At 46.2% G+C, this 27345-nt stretch overlaps 1 protein-coding gene across 1 annotated transcript in view; it reads right to left on the bottom strand.

Annotated features, from left to right (window-relative positions):
- The window catches only part of LOC142775126 (adenylate cyclase type 7-like), a 286309-nt gene that overhangs the window by 62586 nt on the left and 196378 nt on the right, over positions 1–27345 (bottom strand). The window contains exon 4 of the mRNA XM_075876475.1: positions 17936–18087. Within this exon, the coding sequence (XP_075732590.1) occupies positions 17936–18087 (152 nt within the window). The remainder of the gene's footprint in view (positions 1–17935; positions 18088–27345) is intronic.

Here is a 27345-nt window from a genome sequence, read left to right as displayed (position 1 = left end):
AGTGCAATCTGCATCCATTTCCCGATCTATGGATCTGGAGAAAAGGTACTCTTTATTAAGCCACCCAGATTATTCGAGGAGCTCGCCATGTACAAAATATAAATAAAGCCGGTTAAGTTCACTTTCCTGCTGCCTCAGCATCTTCATCCCGGGTCTCCGGTTTTTAGGCCAGCCGCAACAGCTTGATGGCACCACGTCTACCAGACCGAGACTCTCGCTATGAATGAGGAAAAGAAGCGTACATTTAAGGGCTTATTTTCTTCGTTAGACGCAACAGTATTGTGAACTAACAGACAATGATGCTGAAGAAAGTATATGGGATATTATTAGAAGTAATTTTAATTTAAACGTAAAGAAAGAAAAGTGCACGAAAAGGCAACAAGCCGCTGGCAGAAAACGAACCATTGCAGATAGGTTATGCATCAAGGGGGACACTAAAAGAGACACTATTTCTGGCAGCTGCCGAATTAGCTGAGGTTGATTATTCAACTTTTTAGTTACTGCAGCTAGCGGGAACGTTTTTATTGACAAGCGGGGTCCGTCGCGTTTATACACTATTCCACTTAGAACAATTTTACCAACAGTCCTGCGCTCCGAAATATCCCGCTGGAAAGTTTAATTGCGCGTTGCGTGGTTACAGATGCAAGATAGTGAGTAATGCTGCAAAATACCACCACGATGCGTCGCGGCAGTAGCGTGTGGCGTTTAATTTTACAGTGGGTAGAACGCGTTGGCAAAGATGATAACGGTTACTCTTTTACTACAAGCTGGTGATGGCAAGCAATGACTGCTTGTCTCATCAGGAAGAAACATTGAATGCTCTTCACAAAAGAAATAACATCAGAGAGGAACAAGCCATCTCTACGCCACTGCCTCTGCCTCTCAGGATATCCTATATCTAAGGGCACAGGGTAGGGCGCAATTCGAAAAAATTTGGCAAGGGTGTCCGTTTGTGCAGATTTTTTCAACATCTGTGCTTTTCGTAAAGAGCATAATTTTTGCCTCAAAACCAGTTTTTCAGAAAACAAGTAGCGAGTGAAAACGCACCCAAGGGCGAGCTCTTCGCATGCGCTCGAGGCTTCCGGTTTGTGTTTCTAAAGAAAACTTGACATACGAAAGCCAAAATGCCTGTAAAAAGTCGGCGGTGTATATAAAATTGTCAGGTAACATCTAGAAGACACTCAGAAGACATTGTGTGCATTTATATTTGCATTTAATCTACGAAGTGCATCGCCTAGAACACTTCCGGCTTCTAGTTTCATTACATCTTAAGCTCGTGTTTGTCGATAAGTTTAGATGCTGAGGGTAAGGATGGTTTTCAGCAAGTGTGTCTTTCGCGACAACGCATGCAGTTTTCTTGTAAACGAGATACATTTCGTTCTAATAATATTCTGGAATCATTTCCGGGATTCATCATCATCATCATCTGCCTGACTACATCCACTGCAGAACAGAAGCCTCTCCAAGGTTCCGCCAGAACTCAGTCCTGTGTTTGCTGCTGCCAATTTATACCTGCAAACTTCTTAATCTCGTCTGCTGACCTAACCTTCTGTCTCCCCCTAACTCTCTTGCCTTCTCTAGGAATCCAGTTAGTTACCCTTAATGACCATCGGTTATCCTGTATACGTGCTACATGCCGGCCCATGTCAATTTCCTCTTCTTGATGTCCACTATGATATCCTTAACCCCGGTTTGTTCCCTAATCCACTCTGCTCTCTTCTTGTCTCTTAAGGTTACACCTACCATTTTCTATTCCATTGCTCTCTGCGTCGACCTCAATTTAAGCTGAACCCTCTTTGTAAGCCTCCAGGTTTCTGTTCCGTAGCTAAGCACCGGCAAAACACAGCTGTTATATACCTTCCTCTTAAGGGATAGTGGCAATCTACCTGTCATAATTTGAGAGTGCTTGCCGAATGTGCTCCACCCCATTCTTATTCTTCTAGTTACTTCAATCTCGTGGTTCGGCTCTGCGGTTATTACCTGCCCTAAGTAGACATAGTCTTTTACAACTTGAAGTGCACTATTACCTATCTCAAAGCGCTGCTCTCTTCCGAAGTTGTTGTACATTACTTTCGTTTTCTTCGGATTAATTTTAAGACCCACCTTTCTACTCTCCTCGTCTACTCCGTAATCATCATTTGCAATTCGTCCCCTGATGTACTCAGCAATGCAATGTCATTAGCGAAGCACAGATTACTAAGGTACTCTCCATTAACTCTTATCCCTAACTGTTCGCACTCTAGGCCTCTGAAAACCTCGTGTAAGCACGCGGTAAATATCATTGGGGAGATTGTATCCCTTTGCCTTACACCCTTCTTGATTGGTATTCTGTTGCTTTTTTGTGAAGCACAATGGTAGCAGTTGATCCCCTGTAGATTTCTTCCAGGGTGTTTATATATGCTTCATCGACGCCATGATTCCGCAGTGTCTGCATGACTGCTGATATTTCTACTGAATCAAACGCCTTCTCATAGTCTTGAAATGCTATGTATAGTGGTTGGCTATATTCTGAGCATTTCTCTATTACCTGATTGATAGTATTAATGTGGTCGATTGTTGAGTAGCCTGTTCGAAATCCTGCTTGTTCCTTTGGTTGAATGAATTCTAATGTTGTCTTAATTCTGTTAGCAATTGCCTTTGTGAATATCTTGTATACTACGGAGAGCAAGCTGATCAGCTTTTAATTCTTCAAGTCCTTGTCATCTCCTTTCTTATGTTTAGAATGATATTAGCTTTCTTCCAAGATTCTGGTACTCTTCTCGTCAGGAGACACCTCGTAAAAAGGGTCGCTAGTTTTTCTAACACAATCTTTCCTCCATCTTTCAGCAGATTTGATGTTACCTGATCCTCACCAGCAGCTTCGCCTCTTTGCATACTCTCCAAGGCTTTTCTAACTTCTTCTATATTTACCGGTGGGGTGCTATCAGAGTTACTGCTAGTTCTTATAGCAAGCTCGTGGTTGTCCTGGCTACTGTGCAGATCTCTGTAAAACTCCTCCGTTATTTTCCCCCCCCCCCATCCCCTCTATATTGGTAGTTATTTTGTCTTCCGTGTCTCTTAGTGCATACATCTGATTTATGCCTACCCCAAGTTTCCTCTTCACTTCTTTGACACTTCCTCCATTCTTCAGAGCGTGTTCAATTCGTTCCATGTTATACCTTCTTACATTGGATACCTTACGCTTAATAATCAACTTCAAAAGCTTGGCCAACTCTATTTTGTCTGTTGTACTTGAGGCTTTCATGCTTTTACGCTTCTTGATGAGATTCTTCGTGTCCTGGGACAGCTTGCCAGTGTCCCGTCTAACTACAGTACCTCCAACTTCCACTGCATACTTCGTCATGATACTCGTCAGATTATCGTTGCGCTAAAACATATGTACAGTTGTCGCTGCCCTTGTGTGTTGTTTTATTTCTTGCGTTTTTTGCGCTCAGTAAGTTTTAATCAGTATGCACCGTATAGACCTTTCAAAATTCCTTTTAATACAAAAGGATAGAAACTTCGCTATGGTCTACGAAGCGTATCCTCTCGAACACTTTGAGCTCCTGGCTTCCTACACCTTAAGTTTGTCGCACTTGTCGATAAGTTCAGATGCCGAGGGTAAAGAAGGTGTTGAGCAAATGTGTATTTCGCGACAAGCCATACAGTTGTCTTGTTAATGTAATTAAAGGTCAGTAACGTAATTAAAGGTCACCAATGAAATTCTTCATTGGTGAATCACTTAGCCTTTTCAGCGTCCTTTAATTGAATTATAAGCAGGGTGACAACAGGTATGGTCTAACAGACATGACTAATAGTAGTGATGCAATTAGACTAAAATTGAGCGTGGCCCCTGCCCGGTGCAAGTGTTGAGTAAATGGGAGTTGCGTCACAGAGTCTTTGTTCTCTTTGATTAGCTTAAATGTTTTACTCATTGTGACAATGAATATTGTTCCTACATTTATTGCTGATAGTATCAAACGAGCCTGAATTCTGAAATAGTTAAGATTGAAGTGTGGCCAAACATTAGTCAATTTGCTGGAAAACGTTGACAACACTCGATGACACACTGCGGATAGAGCTGCGTGACAGCTCACAAAATAAACAAGGCGAGAATTATGAGAGTTACAAGAGGCTCTAAAGTAAGAAATTGACTTAGAAGATTGTTCCCAAGGGTTTAGCTACTAAATGAAATAGATGAACGGCATTTGCGACAAAGTGTGTTCGATTTTTAGCTGTTTGCTAACTTTCAAATCGATTATCTCAAACCCGTGTTTTTATTACTGAGGTACCATTATTTCCTCTGAATTTAAAGATGACCAGTTGATCATTTTCTTTGTATTCGGGATAAATATCTACAGCTACTATTGAAATTATGCACTCTACAGTTTTCGTTTTATAAATTTTTGTAGATTCCAATTATTTTCGTCCTCATGGTTAAAAATTCGCTAAGATTCTATTGTAATTCAAAATTTAATAAACGTGGAACAGTTAAAAGAGCGGGAGATTTGGAAGAAAGTGATGTATGAATTATGTAAATATTTTTGTGGGTCACCGAAAAAATGGTACCTCAAAACTACCACAAAATTCATGGGACGTATAGAGCCGACCCATTCCCCTTGCTTTATAGTGGCTCTCTCCAAGTGTAACCAAGTACCAACTTGTATATTCAGCAACTGTTTTTATGGAGTAGTCGACTGGTATAAGCACGTGCTGAGACGGGTCATCCTGCGCTTGATGTGAGGCGGTTTGATTCCCAAACGACAAGAATCGTTCGGGCGCGCACGAGATGGCAATATATGCGTATGCTGGCTTGATCACCACAGCCTGTCCTTATGTTGATGGTCTCCTGGTCTGCCACAAAAACTTCCACGACGATAGCTTAAACCTTAATATTAAACAACAGAAGACAACGAGGTCACCACAAGTTATTTGCACCTCACGTTTTAGCTCATTCACACTGCATGACGAGCTGCGTTCGTGCGTGCGTTTGTAGTATGCTCTGTGTTAGGTAAGAATAGGTAGGTGTTCGACAGCCTCTTGAATAATGAAGTACACGTTGCAAACGCGACGGAGGGGCCGGGGTCTGGTAAACAGCGCTGATTTAAAGCCAACCGTCTAGCTGGGTTGCACCAGCGAAATTCCAAGGTACCGTGTTTGAAATGCTTATTCAAACGCAGCTCACCCTTCCAAAACCCGCTCTTCACACATTGTTTCGGAGATTGCAGCCACTGCTTTTAACTTGCAGTAACACATTCACTACGAACAAATAGCTTGGAAAGCAGAGAAAACCACAGACCGTGAAACACGCAGTGTAAACTCACAAAAGGTCACATGGAACGTGTACAGAAAGGAACGCCGTTTCCTGTGCCATGATTTCATAACCGCTACGAGTTATCGTTTCGCTGCCTATTTATAGAGCGGTGACACCCCTTAGTTCCTACAAAAAGGAAAGATTCCAAAAACGCATTCCGTAAACACAGTGGCTATGCTATGCTGGGAGCTTCACGGCGTTTTTAAGTCCCATCTTCCTTTATTCCTCCTGACTCATATACCCGACTCATCCCCACTCTCACTTTGCCATACCTTTACAATACTATACTGTGCATGGCTATGTTATGCCGTCATGCTTTTGACCCACCTCTTCATGGCTGACAGAGCGGCAGAGGCCACCAACGTTGCCGTCTGCGATGGTTGGCATGTCACTGGCAGGCGGCATCGACATAGTTGAAGTGGTCGTTTTATTCGATGATACAAGCTGCTTCGCAAGTACGTGCTTTTTGTGGCACATATCCAATTTTCTGCAGTCTGTGGGTCACACCTTACTCCCGATTAAAAGATCCGTGCCGTGTAACATTGATTCAACCACAAGCTCACGTGCAAGTCATTGTTCAGAGAAGTTTCCTTTTAAGGACTTTTTTAGGGTCTAGTTGGTGCATTTTGATTTAAACTGACTGAGTGCAAAAAGGAGATCAAGACACAAGAATAACACACAACGGACAGCGATAACTGTCTTCATAGCTTTAGCGCAAGCTTAACTCCGAAAATGATTGCAGAATGAATGGAACGAAATGTATTTTTACCTGCCTCTCAAAAGCAGTATTCTTCAATCTAACGCTGCCATATTATCAGACTTTTTGTATATACAGCTGAACGTTCGCAGCTTAACGGGCGCGTTTTCTCTTTTTTCACTTCTAATTTTTCGCGCATTGCTTAAGCCTAGACGTTTTATTTCAATTTTTTTTTAGCCCCCAAGCTCAGCACTTGCAGTTCTTATACTCCTTCTTGTTCTCGTCATGTATTTCGGTCCCATGAGACGTGCCACGTTGTTCGTGGCTAGTGGCTTTAATTGTCTGCTTAGTATGCTAAGGCGGACGGAATTCCAGTGGTGATGCCTGGGACTTCTGATTTGGAGCAGTTTTTTGAGCAACAAAACTACCACCATGAAGCCCTGTGGAGCATCTAAAATTACCATGTTGGAGCAGGTGATTTTGCATCTTGGAGCCTTCTTGAGCAGCTATTGTCACAACCTGGCGGAGAAGCTAGTTGCATTTACATTCAAGCAGCTAAATAAGTGTTACAAACTTTCAAGAAGACCCAGAAAGAAATATTTTAATTTATTGCAGACATCCTGGAAAAATTACTCAGGAATCACTATATATTTCATTGGATAATGCAAAAATTAGGGCATCAAGCACTTTACCGGTCTCAAATAATCTCTCGAGCAATTTTTTAATCTAGCAAATAAACAAAACACTAGATACTGAAAATTGTACTTTATGAAATGACACTCCAAATTTACACATATGTGCTTATCAGCAGGAGTGGCAGCCAAACACGGGGACATACAACGGTCAGTGTTGCCACATGCTGCCGAGAAAACAAGCCAACACTCACCACAAAGGACGCCCCAAAAAGCGAAAATAATAAATTCTTCCATTCTTGAAAATATTCTTAATCACAATAAGAGCATCACTAAATTACAAAAAGAGTTTACAATCACCAAACTGTTTTGTACAGTGAAAAATTGCGGAACTATGAACGAAGGCACTATGTTTTAACACTGTCTTCATTCAGATGCCACACTTTCCACCACACGATTAATGCTACTTGTTGATTCCCTCAACGTATGTTTGACATCAACAGTCAACTGTAAGTGTGCAAACGGGGAGGCAAAAGAACGGGAGCGTCTCCTCCCAAGTAACACAAAGGGGGGGGGGATGTTATCTGCCCTATACATTGACTTACTAGGACGAGGGAGGCACTTCGATCAACCTTCGCCCACCTCGATAAGGAGCTCTGCACACACCTATGCACTGAACTACTCAAAGTCACCGACAACATGCTCTAGTGAACAATAAACGCGCATTAGTGGACTTGATGATCACTGAAATAACTATACTTGCTAGAAAAATATGAATACCCCCCAAAAAACAAAAGAGGGACAAGCGACTGAAAAATTGCTCTACCGACTCTGCAAAAAAAGAAGCCCAAATCCACCTATTATACACGAAGCTGGCAACGCCAGCAATGGTGCATCAATGCTAAAATGTCGCACTATCGCTAATGTATTTGCCTAGCACTACGCAAAGGTGAAAGCCAGATTCCTTTTCTTCTCGATCGAGAAGGTTGGCCGCAACATGACATCACTTATTTTGACCCAAAGAGACAAGTTTCTCCGACACAGGTTTCCTTCTTTGTGAGGCCTCTCTATGCAGCAGCAAACGCATTCTACGGCTTGCGAATGTGCGGACTGCGGCTTCTGCATGCGCCGCATTGCTTAAAAAATGGCAATCTGCTTTAAACCAAGCTTCTGCACAAGTATCTGAGGTTGCATTGAAGGGAGACTAATTGAGAAAACAAACATCGCTGTTCCTTTAAAGCCAAGCTGCATACAAACAGGATATTCTGTTTGTACGCCCAAATCTCTTCGTGCCCTCAAGGTAGCAGGACAAAAAAAGAGCGCAATCGGCATTTACAGCCTTGCCATAGAAAACCTTGCCTTACCTACTAAACTGGCCTCCACCATGTCATTCCTGAGCTGTGTGCTAGACAGTTGTTTCGCTGGTGGTCCACGACATGATTATGAGAGACGCCATGGTGAAGGGCTAAAAAGATTTCCACCACCTGGTGTTCTTTAACGTGCACCGACAACACACAGTACACAGGTCTCAAGCATTTCACTTTTTTTAAATTGAATGTATATATGCAGAGGTTGGTGCCAACGCGTGGCGCCTGCTACCCCTCTTCTCTTGCACAAAAGTCGACATCACATATTTTGTAGCAAACACATGACCATACATATGTGCATAATAGGCACAGAAAATTCGATATTCTATATATCTAATGCAAGTTTTCCCAGACGTCATTAAGGAACAGAGAGGACAGATATTTTTTTAGCGGCTCACGTGTGGCTATTCCAAAACTTCGCTTAAATTACGTGCCTCGTGACGCCTGAAGACTTGAAGAATTACAGGTCAATCAGCTTGATCTCCGTAGTATACAAGTGTAAGGAAAGGACACAAAAGTGCTGTGTTTAGATACGATTTGTGGCTACAAGGACTTAAAAGCGCCGACGAACGTCAAACCGAAACTGAAGAAGACGAGCGGAGGGCAGGTGGCACGAAGGCGATAACAAGAGATGAAAAAGAAGAGGAGGAGAAGAAGGAACGTGCGAAAGGGAGCTCGAGCGTGGAAGCCACGAAGGCAGACGAAGCAGTGCGCCGCTCGAGAGGACGAGTTTCTGGGAGCGTTCCTGAGCCGGACGTGGGACCCGTACGTGTCGGCCAGGTCGAGCTCCGGCGTGTTCGTTCAGGGTCGATTCCGCCGGCCTGTACAAGGTGCAAGGACGGGGCCTGCTGAACGGCTCCTGCCTGGGTGCAGTGGCCGGGAGCAGGTTCGTGGGCGAGGCCTACCGGGCGTGGTCCGTCCTCGTGAGCCGGGGCCTGACCCTGAACCTCAGGAGTTGCGACCCTGACTGCTGGCCGCGACGTCTGACTAAACGGCGCTGCACACGGTAGCGCATCCGTGTGCCGTCAGCAGTTCCAGCCGCTCCAGCCGTGCCACCTTTGCCCTCGCGCACGTCGACGATCACATCATGTCGGGACGACGGGGACCCAAACTGTGAGGCAGCGTTTTTTCTCTTGCGAACTGAGAACTCTACGCGCTGGACTCGGAGTAAGCGTAGCCGCGAGCTCTCCGCATGCTAGAGGTCTGACTCTCGTACATGTTGCGTGACGCTTGGCGTGTAGGGTTGGACATATAGTTTTATTTTCACCTGCCACTTCGTTCTCTAGTGTACAATATAACGCTTCTTTTGTTCGCATCCATTGTTGATGTTAATCCTTTTTCGTCCGCTATCAACAAACACAGTGACGAACGTCCTTAACCATCACAATTTCTGGCGTCCGCGAGACAGGACTAAGCTCTCGCCTCACATCTGAGAGCCTCACGTTGGTTGTGTGTGGCGGACGAGGATGGATGACAAGAGAAAGCTAGTTGAGCTAGGGAAGGAGATGGGGCTGAGTGGTGAGGCTCTGCTGGCATGGGTGAGCACGGAGGAAAAAGAAATGAGGGACCAGAGAGCGAAAGATCGAGAGGAGGCACGGCTAGCAGCACAGGTGGAGCATGAGCGGGAAATAGCTCGCATGGAAGCTGAAAGGCTTCTGCTCGAGGAGCGACGTCGTGTCGCAGAAGCGCAGCGGCCGAGCACGAGTTCTGCGGACGATAGTATGGGTGGTGGTCAGAGTTTTCGCAGCCCACACAAAATGATTCCGCCCTACAATGAGAGTAGGGACGAACTGGATGCGTACATCCAGAGATTTGAGAGGGTTGCCATGAGCCAAGGCTGGCCAACCGACAAGTGGGCCCTGTCACTGAGCTTGTGTCTAACGGGAGAAGCCTTGACCGTGGTAGGACGGATGTCTGCAGAAGACTCTACGGACTACGCAAAGCTCAAGCAGACGCTCCTCCAGCGGTTCCGTTATACAGAGGAGGGATACCGCACGAAGTTTAGGGATGCCCGGCCCGAGAATACTGAGACAGGTCGACAGTTCACGGGACGTCTCTGTGGATACTTCGACCCTTGGCAGGAGCTGGCGAAGACTCCCAAAACATATGATGCACTGCGAGACAAGATGGTGTCCGAGCAATTCCTCAGGCGGTGCGACGAGAAGTTGGCTGTCTTCCTGAAGGAGCGAGGATGTCATAGCCTGGACACGTTGGCAACAACGGCTGATCAATATTTGGAAGCTCAGGGAATTGTGAATCTCGCTAGAGGAAAAGACGAAAAAGGGAAACCGATGGCTACAGCTAAAGTTGACACTGTCAGCGAAAGCAAAGGAAAACCGCTTTGTTTTCTATGCAACAAGCCGGGTCATCGAGCTTCCGATTGCTGGACAAAGTCTCGAGCGCCCAAGTCGACGTCGTGCTGGATCTGTAAGAAGTCGGGGCACAGATCCGATAGTTGTCCCTCAAACTCGGGAAAACGTAGAGAGGCATCATGTTCCGTCTTGGGATACCAGAAAGCGCAGCATAAGAAATCAATGGAAGATGCGCCTGACAATCAGGATGAGAAACATTGTCATGACATGTGTGATGGGACCCAAAGCAACGCAACTTGCGACAACGGGTCAAAACAAATGCCAACTGTAAAGGGCTATCTCGAAGGGAGGCGGGTTACCGTATTGCGGGATACCGGTTGCAATACAGTAGTGGTGAAACGATCGCTAGTTCCTGACTGCAACTTGACTGGCAACACCCGTACCGTTCGCTTATTGGACCGATCTGCAAAAGTTTTACCAGAAGCAGAGGTGTACATAGATTCTCCGTTTTTCAGAGGTCAGGTGCTTGCTGTTTGTATGGAGAATTCATTGTATGAAGTCGTGCTTGGCAACATTGCGGGTGTACTGTCAGCTGCCCGACCAGCCCCGAAGCAGCCAGCAGGACGTCCAAAACTAGCACAGATTCACCGTGATCCAGTATGCACTGAAGAAGAACCTGAAGATGCAACCTCATCAGATAGAAGACGACAAGATGACATGTCGGCGGCTGCAGGAAAAGAAAGAAAAAAGCCCAGTGAACTGATTGTTCCTCGGATCCAACCCCGGGATATCAGCCGGGAAGCGCTAAAGAATTTACAGCACGCAGATCCCACGCTGGAAACCTGCTTCACCGCATTGGGAAAGATCATATCTAAGAAGCCAGCAGTCACTGAGTTTGTGCTGGTACGTGACATTCTTTTCCGGCGCCACCGCACGGCAGAAAGGCGAGACTTGGAGCAACTTGTGGTACCCAAGGATCTTAGGAACACCGTAATGAAGATGGCTCATGAAGGCCTTCTGTCTGGTCACCAAGGGCAAAGCAGGACAACAGACCGTGTCCTTACAGAGTTTTATTGGCCGGGTGTACGGGCTGATGTGATACGGTTCGTGAAGTCGTGCCACGTATGTCAGAGGACCGTGCCTAAACACCTCGTCGGACGAGTTCCATTGGGAAATATGCCTATCATAGACACACCTTTTCAGCGGGTCGCCATCGATATTATTGGCCCGCTGTCACCAACGTCATCCAAGGGCAACAAGTATGTCTTAACGATGGTAGACTTCGCTACGCGTTACCCGGATGCGGTGGCACTACCGAGCATCGAGACAGAGCGCATAGCGGAAGCACTAGTAGAGATGTTCTCCCGCGTTGGAGTGCCCCGTGAGATAGTGAGCGACCGTGGAAAGTCGTTCACCTCGAGTCTCATGCAAGAACTCGGTCGGCTACTTTCATTTCGTCAGCTACCCACAACGCCTTATCACCCCATGGCCAACAGACTTGTGGAGAGATTTAATGGCACTCTCAAACAAATGGTTCGCCGCATGTGTCAAGAACGGCCGCAACATTGGGACAGATACTTGGCTCCCCTGCTCTTTGCATACCGTGAAGTTCCCCAGACGAGCCTTGGATTCGCGCCGTTCGATCTCCTCTACGGCAGATTTGTACGTGGCCCAATGTCGATTCTTAAGGAACTGTGGACAGGGGCCAACATCGATCCTGAAACGAAAACAACATACGAGTAAGTTATAGATCTTCAGGAGCGACTGCAAGACACCTGCAAGGTAGCACACGAAGAACTTCTGAAGGCGAAAATGACACAAAAGAAATATTACGATAGGAAAGGAAGAGTTGGACAACTATCACCCGGAGACAAAGTATTGCTGTTGCTACCATCAGATAAGAATAAATTGGTCTTGACATGGAAGGGACCCTTCACAGTGCTTGAAAAACGCAGTGACTATGACTACGAGATAGATCTCGGAACACGGAGAAGTCTTTTTCACATCAACCTTCTCAAGAAATACCACGAAAGGGAGCCTATTGCTTACTGAGTATGACTCTGTGGTTGAGTACATTAAGGGCTCCGACAACATAGGTGCCGACTACCTCAGCCGCATTTGACTTCTCCGCTGGTTAGCGTTTAGTGGTGGCACAATTTCTTTTCATGTTAATTCACCCTTTCCCTAACGGAATGAACTTCTGTAAATAATGTTTTTTTTTGCTATGTTTTCGCTTTTGGGTACTCCACCTCGCGCGCTTGTGAAAAGTTGTTTTCCCCCTAAACAACTTTCTTGAGCAGGGGGATATTTGTAAGGAAAGGACACAAAAGTGCTGTGTTTAGATACGATTTGTGGCTAAAAGGACTTAAAAGCGCCGACGAACGTCAAACCGAAACTGAAGAAGACGAGCGGAGGGCAGGTGGCACGAAGGCGATAACAAGAGATGAAAAAGAAGAGGAGGAGAAGAAGGAACGTGCGAAAGGGAGCTCGAGCGTGGAGGCCACGAAGGCAGACGAAGCAGTGCGCCGCTCGAGAGGACGAGTTCCTGGGAGCGTTCCTGAGCCGGACATGGGACCCGTACGTGTCGGCCAGGTCGAGCTCCGGCGTGTTCGTTCATGGTCGAGTCCGCCGGCCTGTACAAGGTGCAAGGACGGGGCCTGCTGAACGGCTCCTGCCTGGGTGCAGTGGCCGGGAGCAGGTTCGTGGGCGAGGCCTACCGGGCGTGGTCCGTCCTCGTGAGCCGGGGCCTGACCCTGAACCTCAGGAGTTGCGACCCTGACTGCTGGCCGCGACGTCTGACTAAACGGCGCTGCACACGGTAGCGCATCCGTGTGCCGTCAGCCGTTCCAGCCGCTCCAGCCGTGCCACCTTTGCCCTCGCGCACGTCGACGATCGCATCATGTCGGGACGACGGGGACCCAAACTGTGAGGCAGCGTTTTTCCTCTTGCGAACTGAGAACTCTACGCGCTGGACTCGGAGTAAGCGTAGCCGCGAGCTCTCCGCATGCTAGAGGTCTGACTCTCCTACATGTTGCGTGACGCTTGGCGTGTAGGGTTGGACATATAGTTTTATTTTCACCTGCCACTTCGTTCTCTAGTGTACAATATAACGCTTCTTTTGTTCACATCCATTGTTGATGTTAATCCTTTTTCGTCCGCTATCAACAAACACAGTGACGAACGTCCTTAACCATCACAACAAGCTACTTACAAAGGTAATTGCTAACAGAGTTAAGAAAACAATAAATTCAATCAACCAACGGAAAAAGAAGGCATTTGAACAGGCTACTCAACAATCGAACACAATCATACTATCAATTAGGTAATAAAGAAATGCTCAGAATATAGCCAACCACTACACATAGCATTTCTAGACTATGTGAAGGCGTTTGATTCAGTAGAAATATCAGCAGTCATGCAGACACTGCGGAATCAGGGCGTTGATGAAGCATATATAAACATCCTGGAAGAAATATACAGGGGAACAAGTGCTACCATAGTGGTTCATAAAGAAACCAACAGAATCCAATTAAGAAGGGTGTAAGACAGGAAGATACAGTCTCCCTAATGCTATTTACCGCGTGCTTACAGGAGGTTTTGAGAGGCCTAGAATGGGAACAGTTAGGGATAAGATTTAATAAATAGTATGTTAGTAACCTGCGCTTCGCCAATCGCATTGCATTGCTGAGTAACTGAGAGAACGAATTGCAACTCATGATTACGGAGTTAGACAAGGAGAGCAGAAAGGTGGGTGTTAAAATTAGTCTGCAGAAAACGAAAGTAACGTGAAACAACCTCGGAAGAGAGCAGCGCTTCGAGATAGGTAACAGTGCACTTCAAGTTGTAAAAGACTATGTCTACTTAGGGCAGGTAATAACCGCGCAGCCAAACCACGAGATTGAAATATCTAGAAGAATAAGAAGAAGGTGGAGCACATTTGGCAAGCACTCTCGAATTATGGCAGGTAGATTGCCTTTCTCCCTCAAGAGGAAGGTATATAACAGCTGTATCTCGTCGGTACTTAGCTACGGAGCAGAAACCTGGAGGCTTACATAGAGGGTTCAGCTTAAATTGAGGGCGACGCAGCGAGCAATAGAAAGAAAAATGGTAGGTGTAACCTTAAGGAACAAGAAGAGAGCTGAGTGGATTAGAGAACGAACGGGGGTTAAGGATATCATAGTTGAAATCAAGAAGAGGAAATGGACATGGGCTGGGCATGCAGCGCGTAGACAGGATAACCGCTGGTCAATAAGGGTAACAAACTGGATTCCCAGAGAAGGCAAGCGGGTTAGGGGGAGAAAAAAGAATTGCTCGGCAGATGAGGCTAAGAATTTTTCGGGTATAAAGTGGCAGCAGAAAGCACAGGACCGAGTTAACTGGTGGAACATGGAAGAGGCCTTTGTCCTGCCGTGGACGTAGTCAGGCTTTGATGATGATGAGGAGGAGGAGGAGGATGAATCGTAATTTCTCCTGTACTAAATTCCTTGCGCTACAGTCAAAATCTCTTCACCTCTAGGCCAATAATATCCACGGGCTGCCATATAGGTCCGCTTGCTTGTTTGCTTTACCCCCCTCAAAATGTTCCTCTCTCTTCCTTACTCGCAAGTGCATCATCGATTGAACTGTGTGTTAAAGCTAGCCTGTCCTGCAGAGAAACGGGTGAATAGCAGACAGGACAAGGTTATGCAATGTTTTCATGCACCATTCACCAAGAACACTCGTGAAAATTCGTAACCGCGGCTCTAAGTCCCTAAAAATGTGTTTATTAAAGGGCCAGAGTTAATTTCCTCCTCCTCGACTAGCTTCTACACTAGATAAAGAATGGAACATGTTTGAGGTTCGCAACAGGTCCCCTCGATGACTCGAGTGCACGGTGGCAGCGCGAAGAAAGAGCCATAGTTCGGTGAAGAGGCGCTTTATTACAGCCTCAGGCGTCTGCCCGAGTCCAAGCCTGAACCTCCGCTCTCTATTTCACATTCAAACAACCTTTTTTCAACCCTTGGTTGAACAAAGGGTCTCCCCACAATTCAATCACATGTTGGGCTTGCATCACCAACATCAATTGCGAAAACACTTTTATAACAGGCACTGCATTGGTAAATATCACGTTATGAAATACAACACGAGAAGGTATAGGTTATTCATGTGTCACACTCTCTCTCTTACCATGTCGACCTCCGTTGGTAGCCATTCTCACGCCTGAGTTCCGTCAGTTCTCTCAATAAAGGTTGCTTTGTAGCAACCTCCTTAAGAGCGGTGAGTACACCGTTGGGCTCTGTGCGCTTACCAAGTGTGCATGCGACAGCGAGGCGCCCCGCCATCTTAACAACACTTGGTAATAACGTATAGCGGGAGAGCATATGCTCGTCTCCGTGCCGCAATAATTGTCAGCCCAGTGGTTGCGTCTCCGCGACATTCTCAACACACGTGCATGCCAGCAATGACTTAAACTCAGACGACGGCACCTGGCCTGCTTTTTGCTAGATGCTCTTCCGAGTGAGCCTTCCCCTTCTTGTCCTAAACGGGGGGCGACCTTGACGGCTGCACTCGTTAACCGTAGGAACGAAGGAGTCTCCTTTATTCCTTATGCGCAGGTCTCGCGCGTTTGCCTTGCGGAACCGATCAGCTTCGTTATTTGATGGGTCGGGAACTGGCTCCGCGCTCTGCATCAGCCGCATTAATTGTGCTACACACAACGCGCCGCTAATGGTTACCTCATACTAACTGGCCAGTTAACAGGCTCCGACTTTTTTTTTACATTCCCCAAACAACCTCGTGCACCCTTCTCACACTTGACAAACTTGCTTACAGGCTCAGTGACGTCAACTCGGCCATCAGTGACGCTGTTGAGGCCTGGTTTAGACCAATTAACAAGCTGCGTGCTGCATCACGTCACCGATCACCGAGTTGACGTCACTGAGCATGGAAGGAAGCTTCTCAAGCGTAGGAAAGATATGCGAGCTTGTTTGGGGCGTGTAAAAAAGTTGGGGCCTGTTGATTGACCCTTCAAAATGAATCATCACACATGCAGGTAGTAGTGACAGATGGGTGGATTGTAATTGATGGCTAGGCACTCTTCTTCCCTCGATCCAGATTCGAGGGACTGGAGCGCTCGAATCCAGAGGTGACTTTATGGGCGTGTCTTGGAGGCAGCGTCGAGGACGGGCCTAGGTTCGTCGCACTCGTCAAGGAAAGGCGCACGCGAGTGACGTTCGCGCTTAACTCGGCGGAGTGGCTTCGTCGCAACGAATTTCAAGGGCTGCTCATCTACTGGAAGTACCCGATACACGAGCACCGTATCAATTTCACCGTGCTGCTGGCTGATCTGCACAATTCCTACATGCGCGACGGCCTTCTCCTGTCGGCGGTGCTTCCCATGAACACACGGTTGCGGCGTGAGTCGTACTACGTACAGTCCGTCTACGAAAACCTGGACGTGGTGCTGGTGGACGGGCACCGGTCGCTCGACCCGCGCCACTTCCCATTGGTGACGTGCGTGACGCCCGTGCGCACTCTGCTTCGCACGTCGCACCAAGGTCAGTACGGCCTAATGCGTGTGCTCGACGACCTAAGGCTCGAGACAGACGACTTCCGCAAAACAGTTCTCAGCGTGTCTTTCGCGGGCGTCTCGTTCACCCTGCGCCACAGAAGACTGCACCGAATGGGCGCCGCGGCCGCGGGGCCCGGTGCGCCTGGCGAACGCACCAACGAGTCTGGGCTGCTGAGCTACGTCGAGGTGCAGGACAAGCTCCGCAACGAGGGCTGGAAGCGCTCCTATTATCACTATGGCCACTGCCCATTCGCCAGGAAGGATCTCCAATGGGTCGCGTACGAGGACGAGCAAAGCGTGGCCGACAAGGCCATCGTGACCTCCATATGCACAGGTCTGGCCGTCTGGGATGCTGACATGGACGACTTTGCGGGCGTCCTGGGCAAGCCGTGTCCCCTGCTGCGCAAGCTCCACGAAGTCGTGCACACGAGCGCGTCGCAGCATAAGATCCTCAGCCCGCCGAAGTCGTACCGAAAGTTCTTTTAGGGCCGATGAGGTAGAAGGCAGGGCCCTGCGATTTCACCCCAGCCTCTCTCTACTGTTCAGACGATTACGTGAAGATGCGTATAAAATATTGTCGGCAAAGCGGCAATTTTGCCATTGTATGTTCTTTTCCATTGTACGAACGAGAAAGCAATAGTTGTTAGCAGAGAAAATTACGTTGAACGTTGCTGTAACGTTTCTTGAGATGTTCGTAATCCTTTATTCACAGCTTCGTGTCAATAAAGTATGTTGCTTACGCTTGTAAAAAGGCAAGATTAAGTAAATTTAGTAGCTGTCAGGTGAATGCTCAGAAGAAAACCATTACTTAATACTAGATCATGCTTTTTTTCTGTAATACATGCACGAAAGGAACTAAAACGCTTTGAACTCAACTGATACAACATTCGCTGCCCCTTCGTCCCATGTAAATAACAGGCGACTAAAAATTGTTATCTGTCAGGCTTCACAAAGCTTCATGAAGTTCAGTAATGGATATTTATTGGCTATTAAAGTAAACAGGTAGGTTTTACTGAGGCATAATATGCCACTCAGACGTGCAACGTAAGACTCTACGGTTTCAGTGGAAAGGCACGGCACACACCTGACGTTGTTATGACGCTGAACGTACAGCTCATGGAATCGCTGGCGGCTCCTCTTCGTGGAAGTTTGACAAGCATCGGCCATTTTCAGCATGATCCTACGCTTCACCTCGGCTGCGATGTAGGCAGGAATTACACTCAGCAGCAGCTGTTCCTGTGGTAGAAAGAAAAGAGATTACCTTAGATACCTTAGTCACATTACTGTGGTGATGAAGAACGGACCGTCTAATCGATAAGATTGAACGCTTTATTGGGCGAACCTGTGCCCATAAGGCAAAACGCTCACAGTGAAATAATGGCGGTGAGCACCATCGTCGGTCGAAGATAATCAAATCTACCCTAAGTGAAACCCATCGGAATTGATATACATCAGACATCGTAAACTCCAGGATTATTGCTGATGCTCGCGAAAGCTCTATAAGGGAGGTTGTGTCGTATTAACACTCCAGAAAGTTCCAGCACGTTGAAGAGTGGCCTGCACCGAATGGCAACGCAAATAAATGTTTCACGCAGTGTGACGCGGCCACAGTGAGATATTATGTCTTTACACGTGTCACTATCGTCATCCACAAAAAGTAGCACCAGAGAAAGCGCGCAGTTTGCACTTAATGCATCCATCGCTTCTCGTTTTGATTTGATTGATATGTGTGGTTTAATGTCCCAAAACCACCATATGATTGTGAAAGACGCCGTATATAGTGGAGAGCTCTGGAAGTTTCAACCACTTGGGGTTATTTTACGCGCACCCAAATCTGAGCACACAGGTCTACAGCATTTTTGCCTCCAACGAAAATGCAGCCGCCGCCGCCGAGATGCGATCGCGACACCTGCGGGTCAGCAGCGGAGTACTTTAACCACTAGGCCACCAAGGCGGGGCGCGCTTCTCGTTTTACGATTAGTCTCTAGCGTTGCCTAGTTACCCTTAAAGAAAAAAAAAGGTGTGGGAGGCATTATGGTGGACGAAACCAGGCTGAACCAATAGTGCACTTTCTCTGGGCCAGAAGCTTCATCATTATGCGCTCAAATCCGACACATCACAAGTTCAGAAACATTTAATAGTAAGTGCTTCGGCTGACTCGGTACTTTTGCATCTCTCTGCCATAAATTTCATGCACAGTTATCCTTCTAGCACTAACATTTGGACTGTGGCAAATAAAGCTGTCTTTATAGCTCTAGTATGGAGTATATAAAACGGTAGAAAAATGAAAGCAGGAATAGCGAGCAAAAAAAAAGCCATTCGAGAGGCAGCTTTCCTTTTGACATGGAAATATACTACGTGCTCCCTTAATACATGCGGCACACGGGCATGCTCATATATTCTCATTCGCAATCTCAAAAAGCACCAAAATGGCGAATGCCAGTCGCTATGTGCGTGCGCAACAGCAGCCGACGCTGGGGAGAAGGAATGAAAAACACTCGGCTACTGCGGCTGCTGCGCTTCTGCTCGAAGTTTTCTCCCAGAGATTGCGGATTCTCCCACGACGAACTCAGAGAGGGTCATGGGCCTCACAATCCACAAGTGTGAAAGCAGGAGTTCGAGATTTTAAATAGAACATTGGCCGTTTCTTGGATATATGAGGCGTGCCGGAATGTTTTCCGGCAGTGCCCTAAAATGGGTTCTATTACAAATAAGCGCAAGAAGTAAACAATATAGTGGTCTGATGGCTCTTTTAGCTGCAAAGAAGGAACTGGTAGTCTAGAAGAGTCAGCGTTATCCTCCTGGTTATTTTCGCAGCTACTTTACTTCATTCGGATTCATTCGAGTTTCTTCGCACCTCAAACACCAAGTTTTCTCTTCATTGCTTTTGACTGCGACAGTGGCTCAAAAAATACTCGGAGTTGATATGTCCTCGGGCTTATGTTTACGTTTTGCATGAAAATCACTAAGATTTAAATAAACATGATGTTTCCACCTTACATGCTTTAGATAAAAGGGCCCTGTTATAGCCTCAGAAATTAGCTTCACATGGCTGGAAAACTCGTAAGCCCGATGAATTAAAAGCACTCATAAAGGTCGAAATACAAAGCGTTCAAGCATGTAAGAGGGTATAAAGTTTACGTTCTATTTTCAAAAGTAAAGGGCTACTAATTTCGACTGAAGTATTATAAGACAGCGTAGGAAGCCGCCACGAAAATTCCGTGAGTGACACGACCTCTAATACATACATATATAATTGTCAACCATGACAGCTTGATAGCACAAATAGTAGAGCGAAAATTGAAAACCGCCAAGTTTTCAATCGGTTACCCTTATTTTATTAATTTTTGAAAAGGCACATATTTATAATACCGCAAAAGAAAACAACAGACAATTGCAAAACATCAAGTGACATCGCTCCACACTGCGCGGTCAGATTTGCGTGTTCGTCCGAACAACAACCTCCACATTGTTTTATCTTACAAAAGACGCATAAGCTCGTTGACCTCCAGCTCATGAGTTCAGAGATATCGCGTATATGTAAGCCCTCAGAGGTTCAGCTTCTCTCGCGTAGTCTGAGCAAAACAAATGCTTGCACAAACTCCCTTAGGTATGCGCAAGCGTTGCGTCTCTTGCTCATCTCGGTCGCCTTATAGGTTGCTGCGGTTCTGTTTTGTTTTTCTTTGATAAAACTACAAGACGTATAAATAGTGATCAGCAAGTGGCAGTATTCATGAGCAAACTTCACTGTGCATCTGTCAGCGTTTACCACGTAGTGCCCAGTCCCGTCGCGCTCCTCAGTCCTGAATTGTTGTCATGCCGCGAGTGTTCAGTCCTGAGCGGCTCTCACGTATTAGGTGTGGGATCATCGCACTGCGAGCACACTTCGTCACTGCGCATCACTACAGAAAAAAAAGGAAACCCTTGCCGTCACAGGAACAGGCATCTCCTAAACTAGTGGTCGAGATATCTCGAACTTCTAAGGGCGTGAATGGTTAGCCTTATAGTGAGTAATACACCTGGCCTTGAGCGGGGTGCTTTGGGTTTAAAACTCGCCTCTGGAAACATCTTTGTTGTGTCTTATTTGCTCCAATATTACGCAAGAATTTTCAGGCAATTCACCCAGAAAATATGTGTCTGTCTCTCCGTCACACGATGAGCTACATGATTAAAGTGGAACGTTAGTACCGAATAGCGTGATGCTTACGCATTTTTAGGGAAGCCCGATGAAATTTCTGAAGATATCTTTTGGGGGAATCGCATCGTGTAAGGCGTTGCAGACAGACGAACAGCTTTCTTGGAAGAGCCACCTAAGAAAGCTTACGCATTAAAACTACAAACATTAAATACTTGTACAAGAATATTGCAAATTTTGATTTTAGGTGGAAAGTAATAAGGCGTTGTCCCCGTGGCACATTACAACAAGAGAGCCGTGCGCTATAGATAGCAAAATATCAACATCATGAACCGTACGCGCTCAATTACCACCAAAGCATTGATTACAGATGGTTAACCAGAGAAGCTGAAATGTGCAGGCTTTACTCGGCCTTGGACGTTGTTATTAATTTTTTGTGAACCATTGGGGTAAGTACTGGGATATTCCCTATCACTGGGCTACATAGGCGCTAAAGGAGTATTACAGCAGATCATTTATGATCGAAGAGTGAGAGAGGTGAAAAGTGAGGGAACTACTACAGAAATAAAGAGTGGAAGACACACAGAAAGAAAGAAGGAAAAAAAGATAAGTCCTTGGAAGAAAAATAGAAAAAGAAAGACGGACGAATAGATAGAGAGAAAGAGGTGTACAGACACAGGCTAAAAAAAGAAAACAAAGGAGAGCAAACATGGCCATGTATAGTAAAATAGTGCAAGGGATCGGAAAAATAAAGTTGAGAGGGTAAAATCACAGCCACGTTAGGGGCAATTAGGTGCCCAGTAGCTCTGCCGTGACCCAGTCTTCTGCAAATAACAGCAAACTGGGCAATATTTTTTAACTAATTTTTCAGATCGGCTCATCATTAGAACACTTACGAGAAAGTGAGCAGATCTTAACATTCCCACAAGAACATCACTGCAAACTATTCTCCCTCTGCGACTCCATATACAGTAATGCTTTTCTGCCTTCTGCTGTGGGCCAGAGCCTACGGCCCACATCAAGTTAATGTGAAAAGCTCCGCCCTCTTTGTTTCTTCATCTATGATTTGCTTTGTGAGCTAGTTCTTCATTGCGCACTGAACATAAATGTATGATCGAATTCACACACTTCCCATGACGTTTTTAGTAGCATTTGTCACAGCGTAGATTTGTGCGTGCATTACTCGATGTTCTGCTCTCGAGAGAACAAGCACGCGTGGAGTTTTGGTTGATAATCGTTAGCTGACACCTACGTAAGATGAATATATTGTCAGCGGCAAAAGCGACGAATAAACAAAAAGAAAATAGTGTATCCGGGGAGAACTCGTGCACACCTCGTGCTTATAATACAAATTGAAACCACTATTCAGACCAGTGAAGAGCCATCAAAATATCACCGAAAGTGTCAGTGCTACCAGCAAGTGCAGAAAGCAAATAACACCTTCGCTATCCATCGTCATCGCCAGCACTGAGACAGTAGGCCCATGCAACACGGCCTCTTCAAGGGATTCATTCTAGTTAATACTGCAATAAAGTGCCGCAACCATGAGAGAAGTGACTATATTTTCGTGTCCATGTTTCCAATGGAGCACCTATATAGCTTTCAGTGCTTGAACTCGTAGCTACATACGCAACGCTCTAAACACGTAAAAGGTTATTCTTACACTAGTCGTGCTACATTAAGTACTGTATTTACTTCATAATGTACACAAGAAGTCGCGAGCTTCATGACAGGGCAAGGTGGCGTCATTTAGACTGGGTGGGAATTGTACCTTCATTACGCAATAAATGTACGGAAACAAGGCAAAGGTATCCTTTATTTTGATGTCACCACTAGTACAGTTTGTCGACAGTGCTAATGTTACACGATTCTACCTCAAGTACCACGAAACAAACAAGGAGTAGAATAGGATACAAAGAGCAGTACAGCTCTCTTAGGAGCGCGTTAACCAAAATATAGCGGTTTTATGGCGTAAATACTACTGAACAGCTGAGCTTAAGCATCATTTCAGTATTTTGCTTGTCACTTAATTTACTTGCCGTTTGGCGAGGTTGTGACCATGCAGATTTTGCTTCTTCTGCGTAGATAGAAGCTAAGTAAAACCAAGCTTTTCAGGCAACCACAATGAAAGCTCGAGGAAATTGTTGAAATGAATACTTTTATTATCATAAATTTGCGGGACAATCCAAACAACAATTATCATCTGCATCACCACACTGCTCCGTATAATTTACTAATGGAATAACATTAGCTCACATCTACAAGCCATACGCTATGAGTGCGGGAAAAGTTTGCTTGACAACTCAGATGGTAACAGCTTGACAAGTTTGCTTTTTCTTTGTACACACAAGCTCAACAGACAAAACACGCTTTACAGGCAATTACGAGTTGAGATATTGAATATCGCTTTGATTACGACGCACTCCGCAGATGAAAGCTGTGATGTAGCCGTTACGAACCACATCAACGTTAGTCAGCAGTTGGAGCAACACAAGCGGGAAAGACTACTCAGCTTGCTGTCATTTTTAGTGACTGTTTCGCTACTACATCGAAGGTCCTGCAGACTCTGCTAACCAAACACAAAATCATCACTGACCCAACCGTCCAACCGATGCATCAACACGCTTACCGCGTATCACAGAAAGAAAAGGATGCTATTAGTCTTCATGTCAAACAAATCGCTCGATGACGACGTCATTCAACCTTTAATTAGTCCATGGGCGTAACCTGTTTGACTGGTTAAGAAGAAATATGGCTCGCTCCGATTCTGTGTGGATTACCACAAACTGAACTCCGTTACTAAAGAAAAAACTTTTATCCCCTTCACTGTATTGAAGACTCTTTTGATCGTATGCGACATGCCCGCTACTTTTCGTCGACGGATTTTCGTAGCGGGTACTGGCAGATTGATGTTCACGAACAAAACCGGAGAAAAAACGGCGTTCATAACCCCTTACGGCCTCCAGAAATTCAAGGTCCTCTCTTTTGGGTCATGTTCCGCTTCAGCTACGTTCCAGCGAATGAAGGTCACAGTGTTAGCCGACGTGATGTGCCATTCATGTTTAGCGTACTTAGATGACGTAGTTTTTTACACGACTTTTGAAGGGCACATTGAGCGGATTCAAGGCCATTCGTACTTCCGGTCTCTCTTTGAAGCTGGAAAAGTGCCACTTTGATTACGAGGAGCTAAGATTATTGGGCCATATCGGGAGCAGTAAAGGTGTGCGTCCTGACCCCGAAAAAACCACGGCAGTTCCTTTACCCCCGATGCCGAAGACGAAGCAAGATGTGCACCGATTTCTTGGCCTTTGTGCCTATTACCGCCGTTTTGTGCCAAATTTTTCTAAAATCGCAGGACCTTTGCAACAACTAATCAAGGACAACGTCGCCTTTACCTGGGGCTCGGCCCAATCTGACGCTTTCCGTGAGCTTCAGCAACGTCTTCAAAACCCACCGATCCTTGATCACTTTGACACAGAAGCAGATACAAAAGTGCACACTGATGCTAGCAACCTTAGCCTCGGAGCCATTCTCGTGCAGTTTCAAGATGGCGTTGAACGCGTTATCGCCTATGCTAGCCACACGTTGTCTTCTGCCGAGAAGAACTATCCAACAGCTTAAAAGGAATGCGTGGTCGTCGTATGGGCTATTACAAAGTTCTGGTCATACTTGTACAAACGGTCCCTCTAAATAGTCAGTGATCACTACTCTCTCTGCTGGTTGGGTAATCTCAAAGATTCTTCGGGTTGTCTTGCAAGACAGAGCCTTTGGCTGCAGGAATTGGACTTGACAATCGTGTACCGGTCTGGCCAGAAAAACGCCGACGCCGACTGCCTTTCTCGTGCCCCCGTCGAGACCACTCCAAAGGGTTCTTTCTTTTTACTCTAGCCACTTCCAATGTGGCCCAACAGCAACGCCAAGCCCGAGTACTACAACCACTAATTGAATACCTTGAAGGAAGTCGCCCACTACATTCCTGTCATTTTGCGCGTAACTCGCCTTCTTTTTGCCTATACGCGACGACGGCCTCTACAAGCGCAACTTTCATTTTGTGCAAACAGTTTACCTGCTGGTAGTTGCAGTCATCTTGGCTTCACACGCACCCTGGCGAAGTACTATTGGCGGAAACTCTCAAAAACCGTGAAGTAGTACGTCAAAACTTGTACTGCTTGCCAACGCTGCAAAGTTTCTCTAATGAAACCAGCCGAATTTTTCCAGCCTGTCATACCTCCACACGCACCTTTCGAACAGGTCGGCATGAATTTGCTTGGGCCATTTTCCAACTCTACAGCTAACAACCACTGTATTGTTGTCGCAACCGACTATTTGAATAGATTTTGCGAAACCCAAGCCGTTTAGCGAGCTACTGCGTTCGATGTGGCCAACTTCTTCGTCAAAAACATTGTTCTCGGTCATGGTGCCCGAGCTGTTGTCATCACAGATTGCGATACAGCCTTCACGGTGCAGTTGCTTTGTAATATCTTGAAGCTGAATGGTATCACACACCAAACAGCAAAAGCATACCACCGGCAGACCAATGGTTTGACCGAGCGCCTCATCAAAACGATTGCAAATATGCTTTCAATCTACGTAGCCTCGAATCAATAGATTTACGACGAAGTACTCCCATACGTAATACTTGCCTACAACACGGCTCTCCAAGAAACCACTAGATTTGCACCTTTCAGACTCATTTACGGCCGCGATGTGAACACGATGCTTGAATTAATGCTCATGCCAACTCTATCCGTCACCACTTCACCGGATACAATCGTCTTCGTCCAGTGCGCTGATGCAGCAAGAAGTCTCGCGGGGCAACACATTTTGTCTCGACAAGACCAAGATGTTCGCCGGTACAACAGCCATCACATAGCGGTGGCCTACAAGACGAGTCACCTAGTCTGAATTTGGATGCCTATACGACGACATGGTCGCTCCGAAAAAATGGTTGTGCCGGTATTTCGGACCCCACCACGTTCTGCATCGCATTGGCAAAGTCAACTACGAAGTTGTGGCAGTGGAGACATCGCACCACTCTTATCCACCACGTTCTTCGGATGTGGTTCACGTCAACAGGATGAAACCACAGCATTCGCGCCGACTGCAAGGTACAAACTTTGCTGTGTCCCGCCTGCTATCAATCCCAATGTGTCTCTCTTTCTTGTTTCTTTAATTTTGTCCTTTACTATTCAAGTCATTCCTACCTTTCTCGGCTTAGCTTACAATTTTCTTTCAAGCTATGGTATCAAGCTAAAGCCCTTTTCTTCTCGTGACGAGAGGGTAATTCCACGCGCTAGTAGCAGTCGAGGTTGGGAAGGAAGAAGTTGTTGGCTGCTGGGACTGAAAGTGAACAACCATTCGCTACGTCTCGACCGTTTTTGTCGTTTCCTCTCGCGACAGTATGCACTTCCCAATGAGATAAATATTCAAAAAGACAGCTCGGACAAGTATTTGTCGGCAAACTTTAGAGACGAAGCAGGCCAGCAAGAGATAGGTTGATAGATCCGAAGTGGATGTGTGAGTCTGCCGATTCACGCATGAAGTATCATCCCGGACGACAGCTAATCTTCGCTGTTAAAGAGAAACCTAGCACATTAATTAGGTACTGTGTTTCACACTTTAGAAATTCACACGCGAAACCACGATATACTTGCAGTGTTTGCTCCACGTCTCCGAGTGAGAAGGAGCGTAGTCGAGTCGTAGAAAGGTAATTTCGTCGAAACTGAGAAAGCCCAACAGCGGGCACCAGAAGTTGGCGACGAGGAAAACTCCTTCAGCAAACACCGGAGGATGCAAAACGTGAGCTCGGGAACGCAGCGGAGGGCAATGGAGTTGCCGCAATACATGACACGGAGGAAGCGTGAAAAGGGCGCGTACCGGGGACGACGTATTCGCGCGAAAACACTCGGCGGAGTATACGGCGGAGCCGGTCAAACAAGCCACAAATTAGGCCGGAAGCAGCGCGCTTGGGTCCTCGGCGTTTTCTCGTCGCCTGTTTGCAGAGCGCCCCGCGAGGCTTGGTGCCTGCGTGAACGCGCTGGTCATATGCGAGCTTGCATGCCTTAGCGAAGGGCGACGGTTGTGTGTATCGAACAAAACGACCAGAATGGAAACAAGCCATGGTAACGACCATGGGATGGAAACAAAATATTGTCTTGGTGCTTCCAACTCTTCGATTTTAATTGAGGTATATGCATGAAAAAGGTAAGCTTAAGATTTGAGAGCGTGACGGGTGTATGTGCGCAACCAAAGTAGGATAATTTTTTTTATCGTGGCCCTTGTGAAATGCGCAACTTTGGTTGGATTTGGATATCCTCTCCTTCTTTTTGCTTTTTGCACGAGTGTTTTTGATAAAATAC

The sequence above is a fragment of the Rhipicephalus microplus genome, chromosome X (assembly GCF_043290135.1).
Source record: "Rhipicephalus microplus isolate Deutch F79 chromosome X, USDA_Rmic, whole genome shotgun sequence".
Taxonomy (NCBI): Eukaryota; Metazoa; Arthropoda; class Arachnida; order Ixodida; family Ixodidae; genus Rhipicephalus; species Rhipicephalus microplus.
Note: the sequence above shows the minus strand (reverse complement) of the source record. Positions and strands in the feature narration are given on the sequence as shown.